Source organism: Spermophilus citellus, assembly GCF_964194105.1.
Source record: "Spermophilus citellus genome assembly, chromosome: 11".
Classification (NCBI taxonomy): domain Eukaryota; kingdom Metazoa; phylum Chordata; class Mammalia; order Rodentia; family Sciuridae; genus Spermophilus; species Spermophilus citellus.
This window is the reverse complement of record NC_138192.1, coordinates 113,381,720-113,395,554: the sequence shown is the minus strand read 5'-3', so window position 1 is coordinate 113,395,554 and position 13,835 is coordinate 113,381,720. Positions and strand designations below refer to the sequence as shown.

At 31.2% G+C, this 13,835-nt stretch overlaps 1 protein-coding gene across 3 annotated transcripts in view; it reads right to left on the bottom strand.

Moving 5' to 3' along the window:
* Positions 1–13,835, bottom strand: part of SPAG16 (sperm associated antigen 16) — a 164,243-nt gene that overhangs the window by 117,240 nt on the left and 33,168 nt on the right. For 2 of the 3 annotated variants that reach the window (XM_081261962.1, XM_081261961.1), the window contains exon 5: positions 7,970–8,107. In XM_081261962.1, the coding sequence (XP_081118088.1) occupies positions 7,970–8,107 (138 nt within the window). Of the gene's footprint in view, positions 1–6,069; positions 6,123–7,969; positions 8,108–13,835 lie in introns of those variants that run through there. The other variant, XM_081261963.1, reaches the window with a different exon arrangement.

The window sequence follows — 13,835 nt, the reverse complement described above, 5'->3', positions numbered from 1 at the left end:
GAAGAAAGTATACAAGAATACTTCTGTAACCTAAGGGTAAGCAGGTATATATTAGACTGGATATTAACAGCAACGTAATAAAATAGATACAATTAAATTTCATCTAAATTTAAAACATCTGTCCATCAAAAGGAGGCATTTAGAAAATAAAGAAGCAAGCCATGGCCTGAGAGATAATATTCACAATTTTCTGACAAAGGACATGTATATTGAAGATACAAAGAATTCTTATAATTAAATGGTGAGAAAAACAAACCTATAAAAAATAAGCAAAAGTCTTAAATACATCAAAAGCAAAGCACACATATGGTCAATAATCACAAAAAATTGTTCAATAGCACTTGTTATAAAGAAAATTCACAAGATGATAATACACAATCATTAAAATAGCTAAAAATTAAAATACTAACAAAACTCCATGTTGGTGACTGTGTAGAGTAATTGAAATTCTCATATATTGCTACTAAGAAAGATAGTCTAACTTGTTGGAAAAGGGACTAGCAATTTCTTACAAAGGTCGACATCCACAATTGATCAAGGTCGACATCCATAATTGATCCAGAAATTCTATTCTAAGTTTTAATTCAAAAGAAATGAAAACACATCTCCATGAAAGATTTGTACATAAATGTTCATATAAGGTTTATTCATAGTAACAGAAACAGCCCTATGGAAATTGTGACATATATTATACAGCAGAATACTACTCATTAATAAAAAGAAACAAACTACTGATACATGAAAAAGTTATAGGTTAATTGCACAAACTTTATGCTGAATACAAGATGCCAAACACACAAAAGAACATTCTATGATTCCATTGCTGAAGTTCTCAAACATGCAAATCCAAACCAACGTAGAAAACATCAGTAATTTATAGGCCAGAAATGATGGTGAAGGGACACAAAAGTAATTTCTAGACTATTTAAATGTGTGGGAATTGAGTTTGTCAAAATTATAAAGCTAATATTTCCACATTTTAAAGTAAATAAATGACAAAAAATATTTTTTAAAAAGGCATTATTATATATTGCTTACTTTCTTTAAGTTTTGTAATAAGATCACAACATGAGATCCACCCTTTTAATAAATTTTTAAGTGGAAAATACTTCATTTTGCTTGACTGAAACTTTATGACCATTAATTAGAAACACATTCTCTATTACCCTTAGCCCCTAGCAACCACCATTCTGTTTTATGATTCTATGAATTTGACTATTTTAGGAACCGCATATAAGTAGAATCATGCAGGATTTTTCTGTGATTAGCTCATATAAATTAGTATAATATTTTCAAAGTTCATTTATACTATCACATATTACAGAATTTTCTTCTTTTTAAAGGCTAAATAATATTCCATTGCATGATTATACCATGTGTACTTACCCATTTATCTATCAATGCACATTTAGGTCATTTTCACATATATGCTGTTGTGAAGAGTGATACTGGGGGGTGAAAATCTCTTTATGGATACTGATTTTCATTCTCTTGAATGAATGCCTATAAGTGGTATTTCTGGATAATATGTAGGTAGTTCTATTTTTACATTTTTGAGGATTTTCCACACCATTTTCCATTGGTAACTACACAGTTTGCATTCCCATCAACAGTAAGATTCCAACTCTTCTGTATCCTTACCAATACTTTTATTTGGGGAATTTGTTTTATGACAATAACCATCCTAAGAAATATGAGGTAATTTCTCATTTGGTTTCAATTCCCATTTCTCTGATGATTAGTGACACTGAACATTTTTTTTCCATATGCCCTGTTGGTCATTGAAGAGACTGAGGGAAAAGGCCATGTGTAAACTTGGGGAGATGGAACTCTGGAAAGGGTAAAGAGAAGTATAAAGAACATATGGTATTCCACATCATGTACAACCACAAGAATGGGAAGTTGTACTCCATGTATGCATTATATGTCAAAACATATTCTTCTGTCATGTGTAACTAAAAAGAACAAGTAAAAAAATTTAAAAGAACATATGGTGGGGACAGCTTGGTTTGCTAAGAGACAGATTAGCATAGAGACCACAGTGGCTGCAACAAGCAGGTTTTTGTTACATAAAATCTTTGGAGAAATGTCTATTCAAGTTCTTAATTTATTTTTCAATTGGATTATTAGGCTTTTTGAGTTCTCATATATTTTGTAAATGAACTCCTTATAAGCTATATGATTTGCAAATATTTCCTCCCATTCTAAAGTTTGCCTTTTCATTTTGTCATTTCTTTGCTGCATAGAAGGTTTTCAGTTTGATGTTGTCCCATTTGTTTATTTTGAGTTTTTTTGTTTTTTGTTTATTTTTTTTTTTTCGCCTGTGCTTTTGGTATCATACCCAAAATCATTGCCAATTACCAGTGTCATAAACCTTTTCTATTTTCTTCTAGAAGTTTTATGGTTCAGTTCTTATAATTAAGCTTTTAATCCATTTAAGTTGATTGTTTTGTGTAGAGTGTAAGACAAGGGTTTGAATACATTCTTTTGCATGTAGACATCCACTTCTTCCAATACCACTTGTTGAACAGACTGTCCTTTAACCATTGTGTATTCTTGGTACCCTTGCAGAAATCAGTTCACCATATAAGCATGGATTTATTTCTAGGATCTCTATTCTATTTCATTGGTGTATATTTTTGAGAATTTAAAATTTAATATATGTAAATAAATTTTGACTTTACTTCTATAAGAAAGGCCACATTTGGCTATTTATTCAGTGTTATGCTGCCAAGGCTAATTACAAGGATAATGCAGATAATGATGATGGTAATGCTATTTTATCCACTCAATATATATTGTATACCAAGCATTATGTTTGTTACAGTATAATGGATAAAACAAGCACCATCTTTGAGCTCAAGTTTACAAGACTCTAGAAAAAATGAACAAGTAAATAAAATGTCTATCTATGTAATCATAAACTATATTGTTATGAAAGGAAAAAGTGCCCTAACACAGAATGCTGATTTAACTGTTATTGAGTACTCATTATGTGACAGACACTGTACTACACAAAAGGTAGAAAATACTACCCACTTACACATGAGGAAACTGAATAATAATTAAATTCTTCTCTTTAATAAATGGCAAAACATCAAGTAGTTTTGTTATTCTAGACATAATACCTGATTAGTCATCTGTTCTGAACCAAAGTTTACATGAGGGCAATAATGCAGAGATTAATGTCAGCAAGTGTTGTCCTTGAAAGAACCTAATTGTCCCATATTAAGCTTGCCTGATTTAATTATTACTATGCAGTTAACCAGTTAAGTCAATCCATAAGGTTATGCCAAATATACTGTTCTCCCTGTTTCCATAATGTCCTTCTACCTAGTCTATTTTCCATGCAGAAGTCTGCTCACATTATGATTCTACTCAAAATCGTTCCTTAGCTTCATATTCCACTCAAAGAAAGAAAAAAAAAAAAAGCAAAGTTCTATCAAAGGGACCTATTACTAACCCACTTGGTGAAACCAATATGGCCTCCATGCTAACTCTCTTCTAGCAAAGTATGTTGTCCCCACCACATATTCTTTTAAAAAAATATTTATTTTTTTAATTGTAGTTGGACACAATACCTTTATTTTATTTATTTATCTTTATGTGGTGTTGAGGATCAAACCAGAGCCTCGCGTGCTAGGCATGTGCTCCACCGCTGAGCCACAACCCCAATCCCAAACTACATATTCTTTACACTTCCCTTTATTTACCATGACCAGAACTCCATCTCCCCAATTTACACATGGCCTTCTTCCATAGTCTCTTCAGATATCTAAGAGGACTTCCTCCACCACCCTACATGGAAAAGCACCCCCACTGACCTCTGTCTCTTTTGCCTATGTTACTTTTCTTCCTAGCAATTACCATTGGTAATTGTTAAGTTTGTTGATATCTACATGTGGTTGGTCAGTGGTTATCTTATAGGACTAACAGAGTATAAACAATGTGGAGGCAAGAAAAGTAAAAGAGGCCTACTGAAAGGTAGAAAGAGGGGCAGAACAGCATGCTGCCACAGAAGATGAGAGAAGACAGGGATAAAAAATAGAACACAGAAAAGGAAAAGAGACTTCTATATTCATCAGCAAAGAGTACTTCAGTGTTCAAGAAAGCCATGTGAGAAAAGGTGATATGAAAGCCATACTACAGGAAGTTAAAGAACAAGTACACGGGCTCTTTCAGAAGTTATCAAACTCAGTTTATGCACATTGTCTACCTTATAAGAAAAAGACATAAAATGTAAATGAAATTAGGCAACAAGATCAAGCAAACAGGTTTCTAATTAAAATTCTAAGTAGTTACTTATGGACCTCAGACTAATCTGAATCTTTTAGTATGTCAATTTTCAAATAAAGTTTATGAAGTATTGCCTTAATTGTGAAAGATATTAGAATTCTAATTATATTTTCTAGTTTTCATCCAATCACTATTTCTCTGCATATGTGAGGCTGATCACTTTACTCCTAGATTTCTGCATTTAAGAAAACAATTAGTCCATGTTTCATTAGAAACTGAAGTTATACTCTCCTTTTGCAAGAAAGGGTATCACATATCACTTATAACTTACCAGTATCCAAAATGTAATATCCTTTTGCCTTTGCTATAACAATAAATCTTTTCTAGTAATAATTTTCTCCTTAAATAAACTGTAAAAAACATTTCTCAACAATTATTTCCCAAATTTAGTATTTTAGGTAAAAATTTTTATTTGTAGCAAGTATAAGGGGAAACACTATTGCTCAGGAATTGAGAATACTTATACCATGGACAATCCCTCAAATCAATTACAGAAATTCAAATGATATTTTAGCATGAAATATTTCCTCTTTTATTTCTTCTTCCATGCTCCATTATTGCTGAACTTCAAAAATATTAATGATGTGATAATTTTTTTAAAATCTAGGATGACAACCTTTAGAGATATTGATAGTAATAAGTGACATTTCAAAGCACTTTGCAATTTCACACAGCTCTTTAACATAGATTGTCTCATTAAATTATCACATCATTCTCTAGGACTTAATAATGTTACCCATAATTATTCCCAGTTTAACAATAAGAAAACTGAGTCAATAAGTGGCAGAATATTAGAAGCTAGGTAGTTATGTTCATTACTCTTTCTACGGTTACTCTCTCTCTCAGATGCATACTAAATTTATAGCTATGAATTTCTATTCAGTTTTCTCAATAGTTCATTAAATGCTACCAGTACAATCTAGGATAATATATGACATATCTGTAAACTAACTCTTTTTGCATTTTAAATATTAAATATTTCTAAAATATTGTACTTATAAAATTATCTTAAGAAACAGCCCAATCCTAAAATGGCAAACATTGATCAAATTCCATCAAGAGAATCATATTTATCACTAACTGCTATTGGAAAAAATATGCTCATATGTCAAATCGAAAATCCTGGGTGTTGAAACATTATAATTTGGAGCAAGCTTGTAGCATGGTAAGACATAGTTTGGGAAACTTTTTACAAAATTTCATTCTACATTTTCTGAGAATGTATCAGGTTACTTCACTAAAAGTATTGAGATGTACTTTATCATGCTTAATATTCACTCAACAAATTAACAATAAAACATCTTTAAGAGTCAAGCCGCTTTCCTTCAAATCTACCATGTCAGGTAGATTAAAGCAAATACATATTTTCATTTTCTAATTTGTTAAGATTTTAAATATACTGAATGAGATAAAAATTAAGGAATAAACATGAACCACTGAAATAAAAATTATAATTTTATATTTTAGCAAACAAGCAAAATGTCAATTGAATGGCAACTGTTCTAATTATGGCTTCTTTTAACATTAAAGTAATAATTTGCATGAGTGATAGTTTACATAATTTTGATTGTTATTTTCAAATGCAGTATTCAATAAACATCCAGCAATCAATGATTATTTAATACTACAGTGGTAAAACGCACTACATGAAGAGTCTGTATCTCTCCAAAAGAAAACTAGCAAACTCAAGCCATAATTCAAAAGAAATGAGGAATTAAAACAGTATGCCAGGCATCACTGTTGAAAATGTTCTGTAAAATTTCTAGTATACTCACAAGGTACCTATTCAAAATCGCTGTAATGTCTAAGCAAAGAGTAGACCACTTCTGAAATATGGAACCAACAATAGAGGGAATAATAGTTCTAGAAACATATTTTGGTGAATCATTCATACAAAACTATATAAAATATAAAATTGAACATAGCACATCCACAAATAATATGAAATATATATACTGGGCAAAAACAAACCTGGCAAAAACATTTCTATACATTCCTAATAATTGAATACATAATCATAGAAATTATTTTTCATGTACTAATACTTTTTAAAAGTAGAAGCTTACTTTAAATGCTTACTTTATTTTGCAATTCAGTCATGTTTCTTTTCATTAAATATTTTTTATATATCTTAAAAATATATAATTATAATATATGTCATGATAAGGTAGTTTTAGCGTAAATGTGATTCTTGAACAGAGAAAGCCTCATCTTAAATGTTTAATCAAATGAATGAATGAATAATGAGCTTTCTTCCATATGTAAGCAATGATTTTTTTCATATAACATTGGCTCACATGAGTAAATTCTCCCCTGTCAACATATTCACATATTTCTTTGCCAGAATAGTACTATCTATCTATTATTGTTCCCCAAAACTACTTGTCTTCCATTAACTTTAGGAGGAAAAAAATGTGGAAAAATTTGGCTTCTGATAAGTTTCTCCTCTGTACATAAATTTATGTCAGGATATTACCAAAAAAAAAAAAAAAGATTTCCTTTCAGAAAAATTTTAAAAGTTTTTAGAATAAAATCTGTGTTCATAAAAATATGTTTATCATTTTTATTGAATGAAAAGTTATAAAATATAAGGCATTATTACAACTTTATCTAAAAGTTACCCACACATACATATATATATTCATACATACATAAATGTATTTACATATATATGTACATTCACTGAGAAAAGTTCAAAGAGCTGTTTAAGAAAATGGAAACAGTGGCCGTGTCTTGGGAGGTTTAGGCAGTAGATGAAGAGTTCAAAGCCAGCATCAGCAAAAGCAAGGTGGCTAAGCAACTCAGTGAGAACCTCCCCTAAAAGAAAATACGAAATAGGGCTGGGGATGTGGCTCAGTGGTCAAGTGCCCTGAGTTCAATATCCAGTACCCCAAAAAAATAAATAAATAAAATGGAAACAATAGTTGGCCAGGTGAGTAAGATTACAGATAGCTCATTTTTCTCTCTCTCATTTTTCTTCACGCAACAATCTTGATCATACAGAATGGTGAGTTTCATTAGAGCATATTTATACATATAAATACAATTTACTCAATTTCACTCATGTCAATATAATATTTCTGAAGCAGTTTTAGGTTCACATAAAAATTAATCAGAAGATCCTAAGATGTCTCATATGCCTCCTATCCCTACACATGCATAGCCTACCCCATTTTCAACATCACCCAACAAAATGGTATATTTGTTACATCTGATAATCTACCATCCCTAAGTCCATGGCTTACATTATTCCTTTGGGGGATTTTTCAAATATCTAAATTCTTCTACTAAGAACAAACTAACTCCTTTCTTCCACTCTGTTTTTTAGAATTTCATTATTATTTCAGAAATTAACTTATCTTCATGGAAGAAAACTTTACAAGCTATAAAAAGATTGTCAAGTACAAAGGGAAGTGACTTATAGCAAATTTAAACATCTCCTACACAACACTCTGCATTCTACTCTGTCAGTGAATTTCAATTGTGAGAATTCTGGTCATCTGGTTTAATTAATTTGCTAGTAAAGCTTTTCACATTTTTTAGAACTACAATTTAAATATACTTCAGCTCTCCAGAATAAAAGTTCTCATATATTACACATCAACTCTATTCAACTCATTTTTATTTAGTCTAAAATGAAAAGGAAAAAAATAGTCATTTAAAAATAACATACTCAGCTGCCTGTTTGATGTGCTTTAAGTCTTTCTTCAAATTTTTGTTCTCATTATCTAAAAGCATAATCTGAGTGTAGACATCTGGAACACTCCCAACAGTTCTAAGTTCAGTTATCCCCTTCTGTATTAACTCATACCTAGAAAAAATCAAACAAACGATTTTGTCATTTCTCTCCACTAAATTACCTTAACTCACATGCAATTAAAAAAATTAAGTCTCAGTGAATTTTATGGTAATTAGTTTCCATATTACATTTATAAATTAAAATGTTAACATTCATTATATATTGTTAAAATAAAGTATTAATGAATTGCTAGGTACTAATACCATCATGGTATATAATAAGGAAAGAGATTTTACTCTGAATCAGATTGAAGCCATGGGAAGGATTTGAAACAAGTAACACCGATCAGATTTATTTTATAGATAGATGAGTAAGTTGGATGAAACAGACTGGAGAAGAGAATGCATTGAATCAGAGACTAATTAGTGGGCTGCAGCAATAGTCCAGGATAGACAGAATAGTGAGCTGAACAAAGTGGATACCAGCTGAGGTTATAAGAAGTTCTGTCCAGGTAGAGCTAGCAGGATTCTCTGTTGAATGTTGTCAGATATTAGAAAAGGAGAGAAGTCAAGAATGACTTCAAGGTTTCGGTCTATGCAACACACAGCCATTTACTAAGTGGGGACAAACGCAGTAAGGATGGGTGATTGGAGGAATCAAGGAACTGTTTCCATTTGTGGTAAAGGTAACATGTCTAGCCAATCAAGTGAAGATAAAAGTTAGATATACATGTCAAGAGTTCAGGGAAAATGTCAAAATAGGCAATTTAATTATGAGAACCATCAGTATATAAATGCTACTTAAACTCATGAGACTAGAAAAGACTAGATAGACAGTGAATGTAACAAGAAAAATGATGAAGTCCCAGGACTGACCCATAAAACACTCCATCATTTCAAAGTTGAAAACTACCACAAGAATTCAAAAGAAAGAGAGGTCAGTGAAGTAATACGAGATTATGAGAAAGCTGCAGGCAAGGGTCAGGTGGAGAAATGTTTGAATAAGGAAGAAACAAGCACTGGTGACAATGCTGTTAGGAGTTTGAAAGAGTACTGAGAATCAAATACCTGGAATTGGCAAACTGAAAGTCACTGAAAAAAACGTTTACTCAGCTAAGCTTTGGGATAAAAGGGGTTGGGAAATAAAAAAGTGGCAACAAATTTTTTCAAGGAAACAAGCCATTAAAGTATTGACTAGGAAATTAAGATGAACTTCAAAGAGGATGTAATAAAGTTCAGGTGCTTCATTTTTCTTTTTTTAAGAACGTATGAGATATTATTACACATCAACAAGCTTATGGGAATGACCCAGAAGAGAAGCACAAAAATAATAAGAAAGAGAGAGACAAATACAGGAGGGATAATGTCCCTGAGTAGATGAGAGGAGCTAGAATACAGTTAATAAGAACAGGGCAGGACACGGACAACAACCTTCATCAGTAAGAAGAAAGAAGGCCTGAAGACACAGCAGCAGGTGGTTAAAGGGGGAGGTGCTACTCTTTCTCCTTTTTCCTCAATACACTAAAAATAAACATCAGAGAATTATTGATAGATTGTAAAGAATTATAATCAATATATGCAACAATCGATAAAGCTAAATAAAAAAACAAACAACACAGAAAAATATTTACATAATAAAGGTATTAACAAAGCAATACCTACACAAAGGTTATTATAGGTAAGCTAAGTAACAAAAATATTTTAAATTAGTATTTTCATATTACAAACCATAAATTCACATTAAATTTTAATAAGTAGTTCTCTATTTTTATGATATTTATCCCATATAATAAAATACCTGCAAAAAGACTCCTATGCAATACACTGAAGGTTAAAATAGTTATATCAATATATTGTACTATCTACCACAATTTATTAAAAAAATAGGTAACCATTTAGTCATAAATTCAATATTTTATCTGTTTTTGAAATGTGATTTATACTTACCTCAAAAGAGAAGACATAGAGGTTGACTGAAGTACTAGACCACAAAGTTTTTCTAATCATAAAATTGGTTTTTAGCATCTTGCTTTTATGTAGTGCAGAAATAAAAAAATTCACTAATGAAATTATATCTGTGAGGACAAAAATCTATTTAACAGTTGCCCTCTAAATTAAATATCATGTAAATAAAATAAATGTGGTAAGAGAAGCAAAAATCAAACATATGACATTTATCATAGGGCATTCAGAAGTCATTCATCATACAAAATTTCTTCCATGCATGAAAGAAGAAGAATTAAGACTTCAAAGTCACTATAAGTAGTTGGAAAATTTAATCTCAAACTCCAGAAATACAATTCTAAAAAAATCCTACATTCTCCTAAGATTTTTAGCTTTGTTTTGGTTTTGCATGTATGTACAGTTTTATTTTATTTTATTTTTTACAATTCAATTTTTTATTTATTTCTTACATACATGACAATAGTGCAGTGCATTACATTCATATTTATCCATTCACAGCACAATTTTTGTAACTATGTATATAAAGTATGTTCACACCAAATTATGCCATTATACATGAGCTCTCTTATTTTTTTGGCATACAATTCTTGATACACCTTTATACCACTATTTATCATATCTGTTTGTATATAAAGTATGTTGACACCTAATTCACATCTTCATACATGTATTTTGTATAATGATGACCATCTGCAGTTTTATTTTTAAGAAATAACCTTGGCATACTACATATGCAGCCACATGGATGTTTATAACAGCTCAATTCACAATAGCTAAACTGTGGAACCAACCTAGACACCCTTCAGTAGATGAATGGATAAAGAAACTGAGGTATATATATATACACAATGGAATATTACTCAGCATTAAAAGAGAATAAAATTATGACATTTGCAAGAAAATGGATGGAGCTGAAGAATATCATGCTAAGCAAAATAAGCCAATCCCAAAAAAACAAAGGCCAAAAGTTTTCTCTGAAATGTGGATGCTGATCCATTATGGGGGGTCGGCGGGGCACGGGGGGAACATGGGAAGAATAGAGGAATTTTGGATTGAGCAGAGGGGAGTAAGGGGAGGGAATGAGGCATGGGGATAGGAAAGATGATGGAATGAGATGGACATGCAGGAGTGGTATTACTCTATATAGTGTACAACCACAGAAATGAAAGGTGCTGCTCTATTTGTGTACAATGAATTGAAATGCATTCTGCTGTCATGTATAACTAATTAGAAAAAATCAAAATAAAAAAAGAAATACCCTGGCTCTTTTATTTCTTCCTTATTCTCTCATCATTAGAATAAGACTGAAAAAAATATTCATGTAGAAAAAGATTGTTATAACTATTAGAAAACAAAATTTATTCCCAACAAAACTGCCAATAAAATTACATTAATCTGCTTTGTATTTACCATAAGTCTATAAACTACTTGAAATTATATGTAAATGGAGAATAGGTATGCATTTTCATGAGAAATTAGAGTTTTTGTAATATTTGTGTACATACCAAAGAGTTTTAGATCACCACCACAAAAGACAGACAGCATGATAAAATACCAGCAAAGATATAAACAGTGTCAGACTAGGCGGGATATATAACCTATGATACAACATAAGTTATAAAAAATAGGGAAAAGGTCATTTAAACAGAAGCATCAAATGAGAATTTTTTCTCTTGTTTTCAGAGTTAGGAAAGTATTTTACCAACAAAGGCAAAAATCTCTTAATTACTGCTAAAACTAAGTATATTGGAATTGCCAACTCCATGAGAGATGGCCCTTCACAGGAAACATATATAGTTCATTTGAAAAGTTCAATGCAAGTACTATGATTCTTCAGGCCAACATGGAAAATAGGCACAAATCTGAACTCTAAAATCAAGACATCTCTTAAATTTTTTGTCTCTTGTCAAACTGGAAAGCATATTTCTCATTTTTTTTCAAGACTCCCTTGTACAATTCTACAATATAGCATTGTGGTTAGAAGAATAGTCTCTAAGATGCATCTAGCTTGAGTTGACTTTGCCACTTGCTGACATTTACTAAGGCAGATGTCCTAGTGATGAATGAGTTTACCATTTCCTCATCCATAAAATTGATGATATGTTAGTAGCTATCTGCTACATATAATTGTTGGGAGAAATGTGAAATAATGCATAAGAACACACTATATCAATAAAATGATACAAAGTAAATTTTTGAGTGATAAGCCTAAGGCTTTATCTTTTAGTATTTTAAACCCTTCACATTTAATGAATGCTCTAGTATTTTTACTCTAGATTTTAAACTTAATATTCACCTACAAGGCTACCTTCTTGATATCATAGTACATAAATATATGAAAATATATTTACAGGGCTCAAATTTAGCATATTACAATACAATTACAAGTTAACATGACAGAAGAGTCAGAACATTCCTGTGTTTAGTTCTTAAGTGACACATAACCAAAAGCCAACTCATCAACTGAAGAAACATTGATAGATTTAAATGATGACGGAACAAGTAGTTGTGTAGTATTTACTGAGTCAGTAATCTATACAAAACACCACATATACTTCCTATAATACTGGGAATGTAAGGGCTTTTTCAACAGAAGTTTTAATTCTAGGCTCTGCCTTTGTTACCTCACTATCCCTAGAAAATTGTAACTATACTGCCCACAATTGGATAATTATATATTATGCCAATTTTTATTGGCTGAAAGCTGCAACATATATCTTTATAAACTAAAAAAAAAAGTATTCTTAATTTACAGTCTCTTCTATAATAAGTAAATTAAATTAGTAATTAAATATTATAAATAATCATCCTATTACCTTTGATAGAATTTTTACTAACACCCTACCTTCACTGAAATGGTTGGAAAAGAGGCCAAATTAGAAAGAACCAAGGATGAAAATATTAATCAAAAAATAAAGAAAGACTAAATTAAAAACTCTGTTTTCAAAGCATTCGCTGGAAAGAGAGAAAGAGTCAGAGAAAGTGTGCTAATAAAAGGGAAAGGCAAAGAAGAGCCAAGAATGTACATTAAAAGTGAATGAATACTGAACACATTAACAGCCAGGAGAACAGTCCAGTTAGGAAGGGAGGTGGCTGACATATGCTGCTCTTTGATTTTGCCCTCCTCCAAGGTAAATTACCATTCTCCATAGAGTATTCCTAAAATAGACATAAAAATAGCATTGACTAACCCCAGAATGAAAATGTTTTGGTGATTCATAGAGCAAATTCCTAATACATTCACATATATATTATAAAAGGCAGGGATTGAAAACTCTTTTTGAAAAGGGCCAGAAATTTAATATTTTAGAAATCGCAAAAACTGCTTTGCAGGCTACATAGTCCCTGCTGTGACTAGTTACCTTTTCTTTTGTTGCATGAAAACAGTCACAGACAAATACCTAAAAGATAGATCATGGCTATATTCCAATAAAATTTTATTTACGAAATCAGGAGGGCAGGCCAGGTTTGGCCAAAGGGGCTTAGTTTTCTGACTCAGGACTTAAAGGATTTACTACTTGAGAATTGAAAGACATAAGTCAAAGTTTACTGCCCAGTTTTTTGTTTTCTTTTGCTTTTCACAAATTAACAACAAGAAAACATTGTTTGGTTTCCTTTTGCAAGATCAAGTGAATTCAAAGCAAAGATATATACTAGTGGTTTTTACGGTAAGAAAAGTGATGAAAATAATACATAAATATCCCATAATACAGGAAAAGGTTTCTGATCAAAATGAAAATGTTTCATGTGAAATAATTATCCAATACATTGCAGATATAGCAGCTAGGGATTTAAACTAGAAGCTAGAGATAAGGTTAAAATTATCTTAACTATAA